This window comes from Carya illinoinensis, chromosome 3, assembly GCF_018687715.1.
Source record: "Carya illinoinensis cultivar Pawnee chromosome 3, C.illinoinensisPawnee_v1, whole genome shotgun sequence".
NCBI classification, from domain to species: domain Eukaryota; kingdom Viridiplantae; phylum Streptophyta; class Magnoliopsida; order Fagales; family Juglandaceae; genus Carya; species Carya illinoinensis.
In genome coordinates, this window is record NC_056754.1 from 42,855,453 (window position 1) to 42,869,467 (window position 14,015).

Genomic DNA, 14,015 nt, shown 5'->3' on the forward strand with positions numbered 1-14,015 from the left:
TTTAATATGATATTTGTTGGATTTATTTTATAGATTTTAAGTTGTGCGGTTTATTTTAAAAGGCCTTCTTGATATTATTTATTATTTTGTATTTAAATTGCTCTTTGCTTTAATTTATTTTATTTTTGGGCTTTAAATACTTTATTTTATTTATGTTTAATTGTACTGTTTTTATTAGATTTTTATTTATTTTTTATTGGATCTTTCCTTATATTTTTCGGAATGGGCTCTTCCTAGTAGGTTTCACTCTTGATTTTGGACCAAATCCTATTCAATTTTGGGCCCAGCCCTCTCTGTAGCAAAATGATGCCGTTTGGATGCTTAGGGCTTCTTGTTCTTGTTCTTCTTTTCCTTCTCTTCTACCGCCGTCCACCTCTTTCTTTCCTTCTTCTTCATTTTCATTCGGCTGCTGCAGCTTCTCCTTCTTTCTTCTCTTCATTTCTTTTGGTTTTATCTCCTTTTCTTCCCCTCTTGTTGTGCCGGTTGACCTTCTTCTCCCTTGGGAATTTTTCTGCATCTTCTTTAACCTTTGAGCCGAACTCTTCCTACATTTTCGTTCGGGTATGGATCTGCTTTTTCATCTTCAAACTTTCTTTTTCTAGTTGCTATGAAACTGTGCACTTCTATTTCCTTTTCTTGTATTTTATTTCATTTGTTGTGGCTTGTTTTGCAGGTGAATCCGTGAGCCAATGCTCTATTTTTGGCCTCACTTCCATGCTCAGTTTTTCTCTCTTTTTTCCTTAAGATTTTCGTGTGCGAGATTGTGGGTAAAACCTTGTGATTTTCGTATGTTTTTGGTCTGAAAACGGTGCTCTGTTTTTGGTCTTCCCCGTGCCCCTATTTTGCCCTTGTAGTTGTGGCCTTCATTTTCATTTCTTGTGAGTTTTTGGTTCTATCCGTGTGCTACACTTCCAGCCTTTTTCCCTCCAGTTTTATTTCAGTAAAAATCAGCCTTTATTTCGAATATATCATATCAAAATCACCTTGTTTTCGAAACCAACTTTAGCCCCCAAAAAATTGTAAATTTTGGTGACTTATTTGCAAGCTAGTTTTTGGAGTTAATCGGGTATTTGATCTTTCATAAATATTGCTTTTAAAGTACTGTAAGTATTTTTCAAAATTCCTTTCAGATTTAAATATATTTTTATTTTAACAATAAATTGTGATTAATTGATTATACCGGACTGAGTCCGAAGAGTCGGGGGTCAGATGGACTTGAGGATGGAGTTATTTTTTATGTTTGGATAATGTTGGATATTTGTATCTTGTCATTTGCATTGCATGGTACATGCATGTACATGTGTTGAATATTGAAGACTAGGTTTTCAGGTGTAAATAGATTTTTGGGTGCATGTGTATCACGACCAGAAGCTGAGATGGGGCATTATCTCGGTGGAGCTACTTTGGCCACTCGACAGTGCAATATACGAAGTGGCATCCCCTGGATTGTTGCTGGGTGAAAATGAAAGCAGATTGGATGGTAACGCTCTCGTACTAACTCCATGGCCCCTCTGCTGGCGAGGGCTAGAGGATGCTTGACTGCGTACGTGCTGGGTGCAAAACTGGACATCGCTCATTACGAAGTCACACGCATGATCTTTACTCAGTGTGACAAATGGAGCTAGGTTGTGTGGATGACTCCTAGGAGAGGTACACGTCGTCAACTGTCCAAAAAAAGACAGATTTGCCAACATTGGTTATACGCTGGCAACTATTCAAAAAAAGACCGCTAATTAATTCGCAGCATTTTTATAACGGTGTAACTGTCTGCCAATAATGGAGAGTCGCTATTTTTATTGCTTCGGCATTTGCGCAAACACCGGTATTTGTAAATCTCATTAGTGGCATTTGTATACAATTTAGAGGCATTTATTGAAACGCTGCCACAATATCTAATATTAATTGCATTTCTCGAAATGCTGCCATTTTATCGTTACCATCCCTTGGCATATACTGGCGACATTACCATAAATGCCACTGTTACTACATTACGGACGCATCATTTAAATTGACAGCATTTATTTAAATGCCACTAATGGTATGTTGGTGGCGGCACATTGAATTTGTTAACGGCGTTTATTCTATTGCTGCCACTTTTTCAAATAGCGGCGTTACGATAAATGCCGCTACTAGTAATTTGCCGACTCATTATATAAATTGACAATATTTATTTAAATGTCACTAATAGTATGTTGGCGGTGGCACATTGAATAATTTAATGGCGTTTATGTAAATGCCATCAATGACCTAATTTCACAACAATTATCTAAACGTAGCCATTAATAAATTGCCAGCTCATAATATAATTTGGCGGCATTTCTTTAAATGCCACTAATAGTTTTTGGCAAATTTATTAACGGCGTTTATTTAAAAAATGTCAATTTTTAAAATAACGGCGTTAACATAAACACCGTCATATTACGTTGTTAGCGCATCATATAAATTAGTGGCATTTATTTAAATATCACTAATAATACAATAGCGACAAATTGAATTTATTAACGGCGTTTATCTTAACATTACCGTGACTTTTTTTTCCTGTATTGCAGCTTTTTGTAAACGTCGGCACATTTTTTAAATTAATGACATTAATATAAACACCACTACAAATACGTTACCGGTGCTTTGCATTAATTAACGAAATTTAGGATACACTAATAATATGATATCCCGCAATAAAAAAATATATAATATATTAATTAATAATAAATATATATAATGGGTCATTATTCATATAATAAAAAAGTTATAAATCAAAGCACATGAAAGTTCTCCATGGATAATTCTTCTTCTTCACATTGTGTTTGTCATTAGATTTAAGACCATTTTTTTTTATGGGTAGTTCTTCTTCACATTTATCTAATAGTTCTTTGAAATTGTTATGCAATTGTTTAGCCTGAAAAATATCAAAAAGTTATATTAAATTAATAGAGAGAATAATATATGTTAAAGAAATAAAGCGTAGCAAGTTATATATATATATATAAATAGATGGTACATTTTCTAAAAAAGGAAAAAAATCCTTGCATAAACCAAATTATTCAAAACTTAGTGATCTATGATAACTTGATACAGTCATAAGCATCATAAGAAAGAAGCTCAAATATGTGCATATAGTTTGAAAAGCCTATATGGACTAAAGTGCATATTAGATACCTTCTGCCTTTTCATTTTGAAACAAGATGTGATAATCATGGAAGTAATATTTTTAACCTCCTTGTTACTCGATAACTACATAATGAGTTATGTAATCTTGCTTTTACATTTTTTCAATGACCTGATAGTAGGTCAGATTGAAATAAAAATATACACAACTAGCTACTCATAAGAAAATTACCATAGAAAATAGGATACTAATCAGTTAAATGCATTGTTTTGTTCTGGATCAAGAACCTCCAGTAGAGTTGAAGCCAGATCTCCACGCACATCAGAACCTGTTTTGTCAATCTCATCTAGCAGCATGACCGAATTACAAACGGCTACTCTTTAAAACAACTTCATGAGTAAGAATAATTTCTGTCTAACCCAATCTCATTAAATTGAGATTATTAAATAAAAGAAGGAAAATAAAAAACTGAATATTTGATCAAGACTCTCCATGGTAAAAACCATCACATATAGACACCTTGGAGCTAGATGCCCAGAACTATACATGGTCCAAAGACAGGATCTACTTATCCTCACTAAACTGTCAAATCCAAATAACTTGTTCATGTAGAATAGGTCCAACACCAAACTAAACCAGGTTTTCATATAGCTCATGGATCTATTTCTCTAAGCTGTATAATTCCAAATATTGACAAACGAAACAAGAGGGGTGTAAATGATACAAAGCTGAATAACCAATGTCATTCCTCAGTAGTTTCTGAAGAAAACTTGAGCTTGACCGAGTTGTAAGCCCTTTGGGCCTTGTCAATCCTTCAAGCACACAAGACACATGCAAGTATTGCAAAAACCAATCTTCTGCACACAAACCTTGCAATCACATTCATCCATAGGCAACTATCCAAACAGGTAAGATTTATGTATTTTAAGTTTAGAAAAACCTCTTCCGAACGATTGGTGAGGTGTAATGAACCATAACTTCTATGGTGTCAATGAATGCTCAATTGAATGGTCACATATATATATATATATATATATTGCCAAATCACAAAAATATGGTCAAATATTCTTCATGTAGCATTCTTTTTTTCCCTTTTAAATCATGGTCTGAAAGGTCAAAAAATTGAGGGAACTAAGGGGTACTTCATTTTATAATATAATTCCATGATGAATAAAATCGCTGTCACATTGTTTTTGGATTAACGTTGAGGAATTAAATTAATGGTCTGAAGAAATTATTGGTGTCCAACATTAATAATGAATTAAAATCAACACTTTACATGAATATCAGTACCTTGAATCAAACAAATAAATATTTCGAATAGTTGCTGCAGAAATATAACAAAAATATATATATATATATATCTAGTTGCTGCAGAATATCAGAACCTTGTGACTGCCACTCGCCCACTAACAATCATCTTCCTTGCACTTCCCAACAGCTTTAACCTACAACAAAGATTCACTTAAAATAATTACAGGCTATAGAAAAATAATCGCAAAACAGAGGCCACAGTAAGCATAGCAAAACAGAGTTACGTTGGACTGGGTAGCTTGCAGAATATTGGAACCTTGTGACTTTGCCACTCGCCCAATGACAATCATCTTCCTTGCACTTCCCAGCAACTTTAATCTACAACAGAGATTCACTTAAAATAATAACAGGCTATAGAAAAATAATAGCAAAATAGAGGCCACGGTAAGCATAGCAAAACAGAGTTACGTTGGATTGGGTAGCTTTCAGAATATCGGAACCTTGTGACTCTGCCACTCACCCAATGACAATCATCTTCCTTGCACTTCCCAGCAACTTTAACCTATAACAGAGATTCACTTAAAATAATTACAGGCTATAGAAAAATAATAGCAAAACAGAGGCCACGGTAAGCATAGCAAAACATAGTTACGTTGGACTGGGTTGCTCTGTTTTTGGCATAGCAAAACAAAGTTAAATTGCTGGGCTATTGGGACGTTGTGGTTGGGCTATTTTCATGGTATTTCTGACCTAGGCAACGCATGCTTGACAGAAAGAAATTGGTGAGAACGAACGAAAGAGGGAAAAGAGGCCACGCTTAAGTTTATGGGAGGGATCGACAAGTTGCAGCGGGTTAGGGTTAATTAGCAGTGAGAGGGAAATTCAAGTTTTCCTGAAAAATTTGACAAAAATGAGGTTGGCACTCAAGTTTTCATTTGTTTTTGTTGTGGAAATATTTTGGGGGAACTTTTATAAGCCTATATGTATACATGCCCCATGTATATTATTAGTCTTCTCTTTCCTTATTTGGCCTCTTTCTTTCTAATATTATGCTTATTCAGTAGTACTATTTCATCCAAATATTTCAATCCTCTCTATAATTAAAATATATAATATAATATTTTTTATATTATATAATATAATATTATTTTATTATATATATATTATATATAAGATAATGTTATTATAATTTTATGTCTATATAAAATATATATAATAATGGTATTACAATCTTAAACATGATATTGTTATCATATTTATTTGATCATACGCTTTAAATATAATATATACATTAATAACATTTTAAAACTTAATAAATTCTCAAAATATTCCTTTTGATAATTATATTAGTAAATTACTAATACTAATTTATATTAGTATATAATGTATATTAATTATAATTTATACTTTATGGTCTTATAATAACACTCTAATACTATTAGTAATATACTTTAAGTTTATATATAAATTATTATAGAAATCATTATAGTATTAGTTATACTAAACCATATATATCACAATTGTTGCAGCAACTAACAACCCTGGAATAGGTAGGTATTTCAAGTAATACACCAAATCGACAAAAAATTGTAGGATACTTTGTAATTGGTGCTATTTGTGCCCAAAAATTCACCCTTGGGATAAAAAAAAAAAAGAAAAAAAAATATCAAATACTCTTATATGTTATAGTGGGCGACTTGGGTTGATATGACTAAATAAAGCGTTTGGAATTAACTAGCTTGGTTCTATTGTGCATCTGTTTAATTAAGTTTTTAGGATAAATGAAAATTCCACATGTTTATATAACTGTGATTCTAAATTTGAACTTTGACTCTAGACTTTATTAGTAATTGATCAATGGAATATTTCCTATGTGGAGCCTGCTTATTAAGGAGGAGTCTGGTGCACTCCTGAGGGGATTAGTATAAAGTGACTCTACATTTTACCATATTCAATTAAATATGTCACGTGTTGAGCCTGTTAATTGAGGGGGTCTGACGCACACGTGAGCAGAGTGTAAAATGACTTTATACTAGGAGTGCTACCCGCATGGTGCAGGGCGGGGGCATGACCCCCTCCCCATTACCGGGGGGTGGGGTTGAAACCACACCCAGCCCTGCCCCCCGCTCAACCTGATGTCTAAAATTTTTTTAGACCCAAATTATAATATAATTTAAATTATAAATTAAAATTTATACATTTAAAAAATATAAACTTATTAGAGTTGTATTTTGGATTAACTTGAATTCAATTTCAAGTTTTGAACAACTTTTATATATCTATATTCAACCTGCCCCCGCATGGGCTATTCCATATGGGGCAGGGCGGGGAAGACGGGGGTGGGTAGCGGGGCCGGGACCCCGCCTACTATATACTCTATACTTCCCATATTAAACTTTTCACATTGTGCATCAACGCATCCATAGATCAACGCCTCCACAAATCAACGTCCCTTCAATTTCCCTATTTCAACCATCTCCTCCACCTTCACATATCAAACCAATAGCAGTGCAAACCAATCGAACCATCCTCTGTTTTGTATCCTCAAAACAGAGTAGTCCATATCTAGCAATGCAAACCGATCAATAGTTGCGTTTAACTTTGCACCCTGCAAATGTAGTAGAGATTGCCGAATAACTTTGTTATGGGTCCATGCATCCTTGGTTTAGATGTGGCGTAAACTCCAGTTTTACACTACATGTTTGATGGAGTAGTGAAAAATTACATCTTCTTGGTTTGTAGATAAAAAACTTTACAGGTTATTTATTTTAAAAAAGATAAAGTGATTATTTGTATGAATCATGTGATCTTTTAATGAAAATGCCTAGTACTGGGATTGCAGTAATCAATATGTAACACCCGAGTCCAATGCCAAGTAGTTTTCAATTTTTTTTAATATAAATAAAATGTGTGAAAATACCATTTGAGTTTTCAAATATCCTTTTAAAATATAGACTATGAGCCTACAATCTTTATTTTGGTAGTTTATGATTTTACCTTGGGTTTGATAATTAGTACTTTAAAAATCTTTTTATGCCCGAGATAATCTTTAAACAAGTTCGATTATTATTTTTGAGTTTGAGTTGAGCTCCAAAATTCAGGAAATTAGAGCCTATTTATTTATTTGTTTTCATCACTTTATTTTTATGGGTTGTACAAGTTCACACATAGCCCCATAGACTCCATGCATGCTTATATCACTTTCGTTTCCCTAGGGTTTTATTTTTTTTTGGTTCCTACATACACTACGGTTAGATTTGGCCTACATGAAGAAACCTCAAGCCACAATCTCCCTCTACATACTGAGCACCCACCCCCTCATTCTCCCCCACCGTGAGCATTGCAAATCCACCAACTAATTTCAAAACAGCCCTTCCTCCTTCCATAGCCATTCAAAACCATAGCACAACCACGCAAAACCAGCTATTCAACTCTAATCTGTGGTGCAACATCAACTCGAATAGAAAACTCGTGCCTGTGCCGAGATCTCCATGCAAAACCATAGCACAGCCATGCAAAACCAGCCCTTTAACTCCAATCTGTCGTGCAACATCAGCCTGAACAGAAAACTCATGCATGTGCGGAGATCTCCAATGTCGGAACATGAGTCGACATTTTCTGCTTCTGAACTAGGTGTTATTGGTACATATATGCATGGCTCGATCTCTCTACTCAACTCTGTATGTGTGGATAGTTATCCTCCCATTTGGCTCGATGTAGAAGGTTGAGTCTCTTGTTGTGAAGATAATGATAGTTGAGAAAGACAATCTATAGAAGGTAATGACTCCACCATCCTATTAACGGAAATGGGTGGCCCATCGACAGAGGGTAATGAATGGGCCGCCCTATTAGATTGTGTCTCACTATGGATAGCTTGTAGTCTTGTAGATTGTCTTCGCAAGTGTGGTATGGTAGTCTTTGCCTTCTTTTTTGGACCCATTATACCTATACACACAAAAAAAAAAAAAAAATTGCATATAGGCAAATCAATAGAAATAATAATATTTTGAGCATGATAGGTATGTTTTGGTTTTTATTACTTATTATTTATTTAACTATGAATGAAGATTTACAAAATACTAACAATGTAACTAAATCCATTTTTGCAGATAGTAATGGTGATTGAGTAAATAGACTATTGCACTCGATTCCTAACATTTGACATCTTCCAGAAGGAGAGCGAATTGAAATGGAGCTCAATCTTCTTAGTCAACCTATAAAAAAGCAAGACTCAAAGGTGTTAAGGTTTGGTGGTCTGATAGCAAGAAGTAATAAGTTGGTTCCAATAATTTACAAAGATTGGAGGTCGATGCCTAAAACCGTGAAGAAGGAAGCGTGAGGTCTTATAAATGTATGATTTTTTATAAAATCATATTAAAACATTAATATTAATTAATAGGTATATTTTGAAAATTTTTTTTAGAAAGCTACTCACACACTTGTGTAAATTTATTTTGCCTGTAGGGCAAGTTTAAAGTTCCTAATGACAAAATTGGATGTATTCAAAAAATGGACACTTCAGGACTTGGGAAGAAATGGAAAGACTACAAGCATGAGTTTTTTTTTTTTTTTATAGAAGAGCCGAAGATCACCTGTCCATTAGTGACCCCGTCCCAATTTTATTAAGAAACCCTCATTTATGGCGGAGGAAAACCGTGGTTACAGACTGACACCTGGGGTTACAAAAAAAAAAAAAACCAAATAAAACCCAAAACCAAGTGTCAAAAAAAACCTAGAAGCCTCTAACCAGAAAAAACACGACAACAAGGAACAAACCAAAAAGCATAAACCACCTGCAAAAAAGAACATTAGCACAGGAGAAAAAATAAACAAAAAGGAAATAACCTTACCAAACCAGCATGACATCCGATGACTTCAACGCAACGAAGGTAAACCCAATTTATCCAAACGAATTAATCCTCTGGGAATCCTAGGCATATCCCCAATAACATTCCAAACCGAATGTTGACCAGCTACACCTCTCTTAGCCAACCAGTCAGCAACTTTATTGCCCTATCTATAAACATGCCGAAACACGCAAACCATAGAGTCAGTAATATTAAGAATATCTTCCCATAAATCCTCCAAATACCAGACACCACATCTCCTCCTATTCCACCATGAGATAACCACTTGAGAATCTAATTCAATTTCTACCAAGTGTATACCCAATTGTTTACAGGCTTTGAGACCTTGTAGAAGAGCTAACAACTCGGCTCTATTATTAGAACCAAAATCAATATGAGAAGAAAAAGTATGAACCAAATGACCGCGATCATTTCTAATAATCCCACCCACCCCTGAAGAACCTGGATTACCAAGGCTACTGCCACCTGTATTCAACTTGAACCACCCTTGAGCAGGTTTTTTCCAAGACACAAGCTAAAAATGAGGTCTAACTAGAGCCAAAGCCGGAATCTGTAAAGCCTGCAAGATATCCAGATCATACCGGGAGCAAGTATTAACCTTATTCATGTCTTGACACACAGAAGTCATCCAGGATTTAATAGCATGCCAAACCGAATTGAAAGGCTCAAAACGCCCCTCCATACGGGCCGTACATCTTCTTTGCCAGAGTTGCCAAGTAATGATGGAAGGAAGAAAACCGACCAAACGCCCCACTTGAGAAGAAGAAGAAGCACGTCGAAACCAGGCTTTCACTGTCTCCATCCAGGAGCGACCAATAGGAAGACCAAAAATAGTACCAGAATAATGCCAAATCTTTGCAACAAAGACCCCTTCAAACAAGACATGGTTTTGATCTTCATAACTGCCTTCGTCACAACAGTCGCAACGAGAAACTATAGGAATACCAATCCGTCGAAGACGATCGTCAACACTCAAAGCCATATTCCAAGCTTTCCACATAGCAATAGAGATTTTAAGGGGAAGGGATTTATGCCACATCCAAGAATGCCATTCCATGCTAGACCCTCGAACTCGAATACAATCCCAAGCCGATTTAGTATTGAAGTTACCACTATCATGCTTCGTCCATATCAACACATCCGATCCCCCCTTACAACGAGCCAAAGCCTCAATTATGTTATCCACATTATTCTGACCCACTAAGTTAGTCAATAAATCCACATCCCAGCTATTCGACATTTTACAATCCTTAATTTGAACCAGCGGGTTTCCCACAATATGGAAATCATCAATTAAAGGACCATCTTCCCTCCATTTATCATACCAAAATAAAATGTTCCCATCCCTAATACGTCACTTGGAATTATTGAGAATACTAGGAATACTTTTAACGATCATTTTCCAAAACCTTGTACCTTTTTTAGTATCAAGAAGGGACCACGGGGAAGATCCCACATATTTTTCCTTAAAGAATTTTGCCCATAAAGATTTACCTTGAATTAAATTCCAAGCAAACCGCATGTGCAAGGCTTTTTGCATATCATCCAAATTGCGCAACCCCAGACCACCTTCCTCAACTGGCTTACAGATATTAGTCCAAGCCACCCATTTTTTTTTACGTTTCCCATTCACCTCGCCCCAAAAGAAAGTGCTCATCAGACGATTAAGGACTTTGATAATAGATTTGGGAACCTGCAAAACAGCAAACAAATGTAAAGCCATACTAGAAAGAACATGTCTAAGGAGAATCAAACGACCACCCGAGGAGAGAATCTTCATTTTCCAGCCGCTAATTTTTTTCCAGACTTTGTTCACCATCTCCTCCAAATGCCCTTACTTGAGACGCCCCAAAACAATAGGAACTCCTAAGTACTTAAAGGGAAAAGATCCTTCTGAAAACCCTGTCATCCGCTTGAGAGCTCTCTTACAGGCCGGCGAGATTTTTCGAGAAAAGAACATAGAAGTTTTATCTTTATTGATCATCTGCCCTGACCAATTTTCATACTTCTCAAAAACCCATAATAGCTCCCTAATAGAATTCTTGCTGCCATTCAAAAAAATCACAATGTCATCAGCATACATAAGATGAGAAATCTGGGGAGTACCTCGAGCTTGAGAAAATTGACCAATCCTTTTTTCTACCACACTATTTTTCAAGAGTCTCGAAAGGACCTCTTGAAGAATAATAAAAAGATAAGGAGAGAGAGGATCCCCCTGACGAAGACCACGACCCCCTTGAAAGAAACCTTTTGTCGTACCATTAAGCATCACAGAATACCAAATATTGGAAATACAAGCATGAATTAAATCACAAAAAGAAGGAGGAAAACCAAAACAACGAAGCACCCCCAACAAAAAATTCCAATCCACTCGATCATACGCTTTGGCCATATCAACTTTGAGCATGATATTACCACCATGAGATTGCTTGTTAAGAGAATGGACCATTTCCTGAGTAAGACTGATATTTTCAAAAATACTACGCCCAGGAATAAAAGTGCCTTGCTCAAGAGAAATCATCTTGGGAAGAAGGCCAGTAAGACGATTAACAATAATTTTGGAGCATATTTTATAGAAAACCGAACAAAGACTGATCGGCCTAAATTTGTCGAACCCTGTAGGCACACCCATCTTCGGAATGAGCACAATAAAAGAAGCCGTATAGAACCTCGGAAGAGATTTAGAGATAAAAAATTCTGAAATAGCAGACAAGACATCCATCTTCACCACCTCCCAGCAGCTTTTAAAGAAACCCGCACCAAAACCATCTAGCCCTGGTGAACTATTTATAGGAATAGAAGAAAGAGCCTCATGAACTTCATCCAGAGAAGGAATGCGACAGATATGGGTACTATCCGCTTCATCAATAACCGGGGATATTAAGTAAGATAAATCCGGAAGCTCTCTTGACTGGTTGGTATTTTGAAGAAAACCAGAAAAATAATTAATGGCACCTTGATGAATGTCTTCTGGTGAAGAATACTCTACCCCATTCAACGTTCTCATCTCTTGAATTCTCTTGTTCCTTTTACTAGCTAAACAAACATGAAAAAATTTTGTGTTTCGGTCTCCTTCCATTTTCCACTTTAGCTTAGCCATTTGAGCCAATCTAGTATCTTCTCGACGCCTCCAAGATGACAACTCAACACTGGAAGAAACAAGCTCTCTTTCGACATCTTCATTCCAAACCCTTTGAAGACTACCCTCAAGTTCCTCAACTTTCTTTTCAAGGGCATCAATCTGAACATTTTTCCTCCCAAAAACTGTCTTGTTCCATTCCCGAAAAGCCACTTTTAGCTTCTTAAATTTATTAGCAAGATTTAACAGACCTGTACCAACAGCAGGAGCAGCCCAAACATTCTGAACAAAATCCATAAAGTCGGGATGTTCCACCCACATTTGCTGGAATCGAAATGGAGAGGGGCCATAGGAAAAAGGATCCTTACGAAACTCTATGTACATAGGACAGTGATCGGAAGTGGTCCTCGGCAGATACGAGCAAGTCACGTTGGGACATTTAGTAAGAAGGTTAGGATCAATGAGCACCCGGTCCAATTTAGCCCAACTTTTGGAGAAACCTTGTTGACCATTACACCAAGAAAACTTACCTCCCTATGATTTCACGTCGATCAAGCCGCCCAGATGAATCCAACTATTAAATTCGTCCATGGCTAGACGAGGCCGTGGTCTACCTCCCTTCCGTTCCAACTCAGACCGAATAATATTAAAGTCACCGGCGAACAAACAAGGCTCTGTACCAGTGCTAGACAAACGTAGCTCTTCCCATAAATTTCGTCTCTCCATCATATTGCATTTGGCGTAAATAAAACAGCCCAGAAAATGGAAGGGACCCTCCGCTATACGTAAGGAAATAAACTGCGAACTCATACGGGTGACTTGAACATCCATATCATTCATCCAGAAAATCCAGATTTTCCCACCTAACGCTTCATTAGAGATAACATGATCAAAACGAAAAGCCCGCATGTATCTTGGAGCTTTAACAAAGGTCTGAAACGGTTCCATCAAGACTACCATCTTTGGCTTATACTTGACCAGAAGCTGATTTAAACGACTTTTCGATGTACCAATCCCTCGTATATTCCAAACCAAAAGAGGACTGATCATAGAGAGAACTTAGTGGCTCGAGTGGGAACCCGAGAGGAGCTTCTAACTTTCTCAAACTGTCTTTTAGTATACTTCCTCTTCACAACATCACCCTCTGTTTCCGTATGGTATTCCTTGTCCTGTGGAAAAATATCAACATGTAATTCTGGTTCCGGATCAAATCTTGAACCTTCTTCCACGTAAAAAAACATCCTCCTGAATGTGTACATCTTGCCTTTGCTCTTTGACGTTTTCATTAATCAGGTCCACACCATCACCCGAGTTGTTATTGGCCACCTCAGCCCCCCTTGAGCTTATAGGATCCTCCATAACTGGAGACTCCAAATGCAGACCATTCTCTGTATCGTTCTCAGGTGACGGATCCTCTCCTTTATCATTTTCCACTTCTATCTCATCAATTCGAATCGATGAAGCCGGGTCCCCTGTATCACAATTTTTTGTAGGTACCAACGTCTCTGCATCTACTGTCACGACGTTAACAGAAGGGTTAGAAATATCTTTTGGTTCCTCCATAATGGGATTTGGTTACCGAACCCAAACTTGAGTTTCAGATTTCTTTTTCCTAGCACGACAGGTTCTCCTATTATGCCCCTGTATTTTACACGTAGAACAGAACGCTGGTAGAGTTTCATAAACAATTTCTTGCTTACGGCTATTC

The 14,015-nt window shown here is 36.5% G+C and overlaps 1 protein-coding gene and 2 long non-coding RNA genes across 3 annotated transcripts; 1 reads left to right on the top strand and 2 right to left on the bottom strand.

The window, feature by feature from the left end:
• Positions 1-232: 232 nt before the first annotated feature.
• On the top strand, positions 233-1,936 carry LOC122304296. The gene is made up of 2 exons (XR_006240977.1): positions 233-561; positions 674-1,936. It is a non-coding gene; the product is annotated as an uncharacterized LOC122304296 (long non-coding RNA).
• A 2,404-nt stretch (positions 1,937-4,340) lies between these two features.
• LOC122303147 lies at positions 4,341-5,246 on the bottom strand. Its single transcript, XR_006240628.1, has 4 exons — positions 5,013-5,246; positions 4,829-4,922; positions 4,645-4,738; positions 4,341-4,554 (listed from the first exon to the last, which is right to left on the bottom strand). It is a non-coding gene; the product is annotated as an uncharacterized LOC122303147 (long non-coding RNA).
• Positions 5,247-8,223: 2,977 nt separating this feature from the next.
• Positions 8,224-13,267, bottom strand: LOC122304819. The gene is made up of 7 exons (XM_043117083.1): positions 12,922-13,267; positions 11,084-12,807; positions 10,746-10,921; positions 9,827-10,574; positions 9,404-9,742; positions 9,137-9,153; positions 8,224-8,305 (listed from the first exon to the last, which is right to left on the bottom strand). Exons 1-7 carry the CDS (start codon positions 13,265-13,267, stop codon positions 8,224-8,226), a joined length of 3,432 nt encoding a protein of 1,143 aa, XP_042973017.1.
• Between the last annotated feature and the right edge of the window lie 748 nt (positions 13,268-14,015).

What these genes read in the sequence shown, in the direction of transcription:
- LOC122304819 (XM_043117083.1), bottom strand. Translation starts at nt 13,267, where the DNA reads ATGGTAGTCTTGATGGAACCGTTTCAGACCTTTGTTAAAGCTCCAAGA. An exon ending in CAAAAAGCCTTGCACATGCG is followed by an intron (nt 10,575 to 10,745) that starts GTTTGCTTGGAA and finishes GTGACGTATTAG; the next exon opens with GGATGGGAACATTTTATTTT. An exon ending in TGTGTCAAGACATGAATAAG is followed by an intron (nt 9,743 to 9,826) that starts GTTAATACTTGC and finishes CCTCATTTTTAG; the next exon opens with CTTGTGTCTTGGAAAAAACC.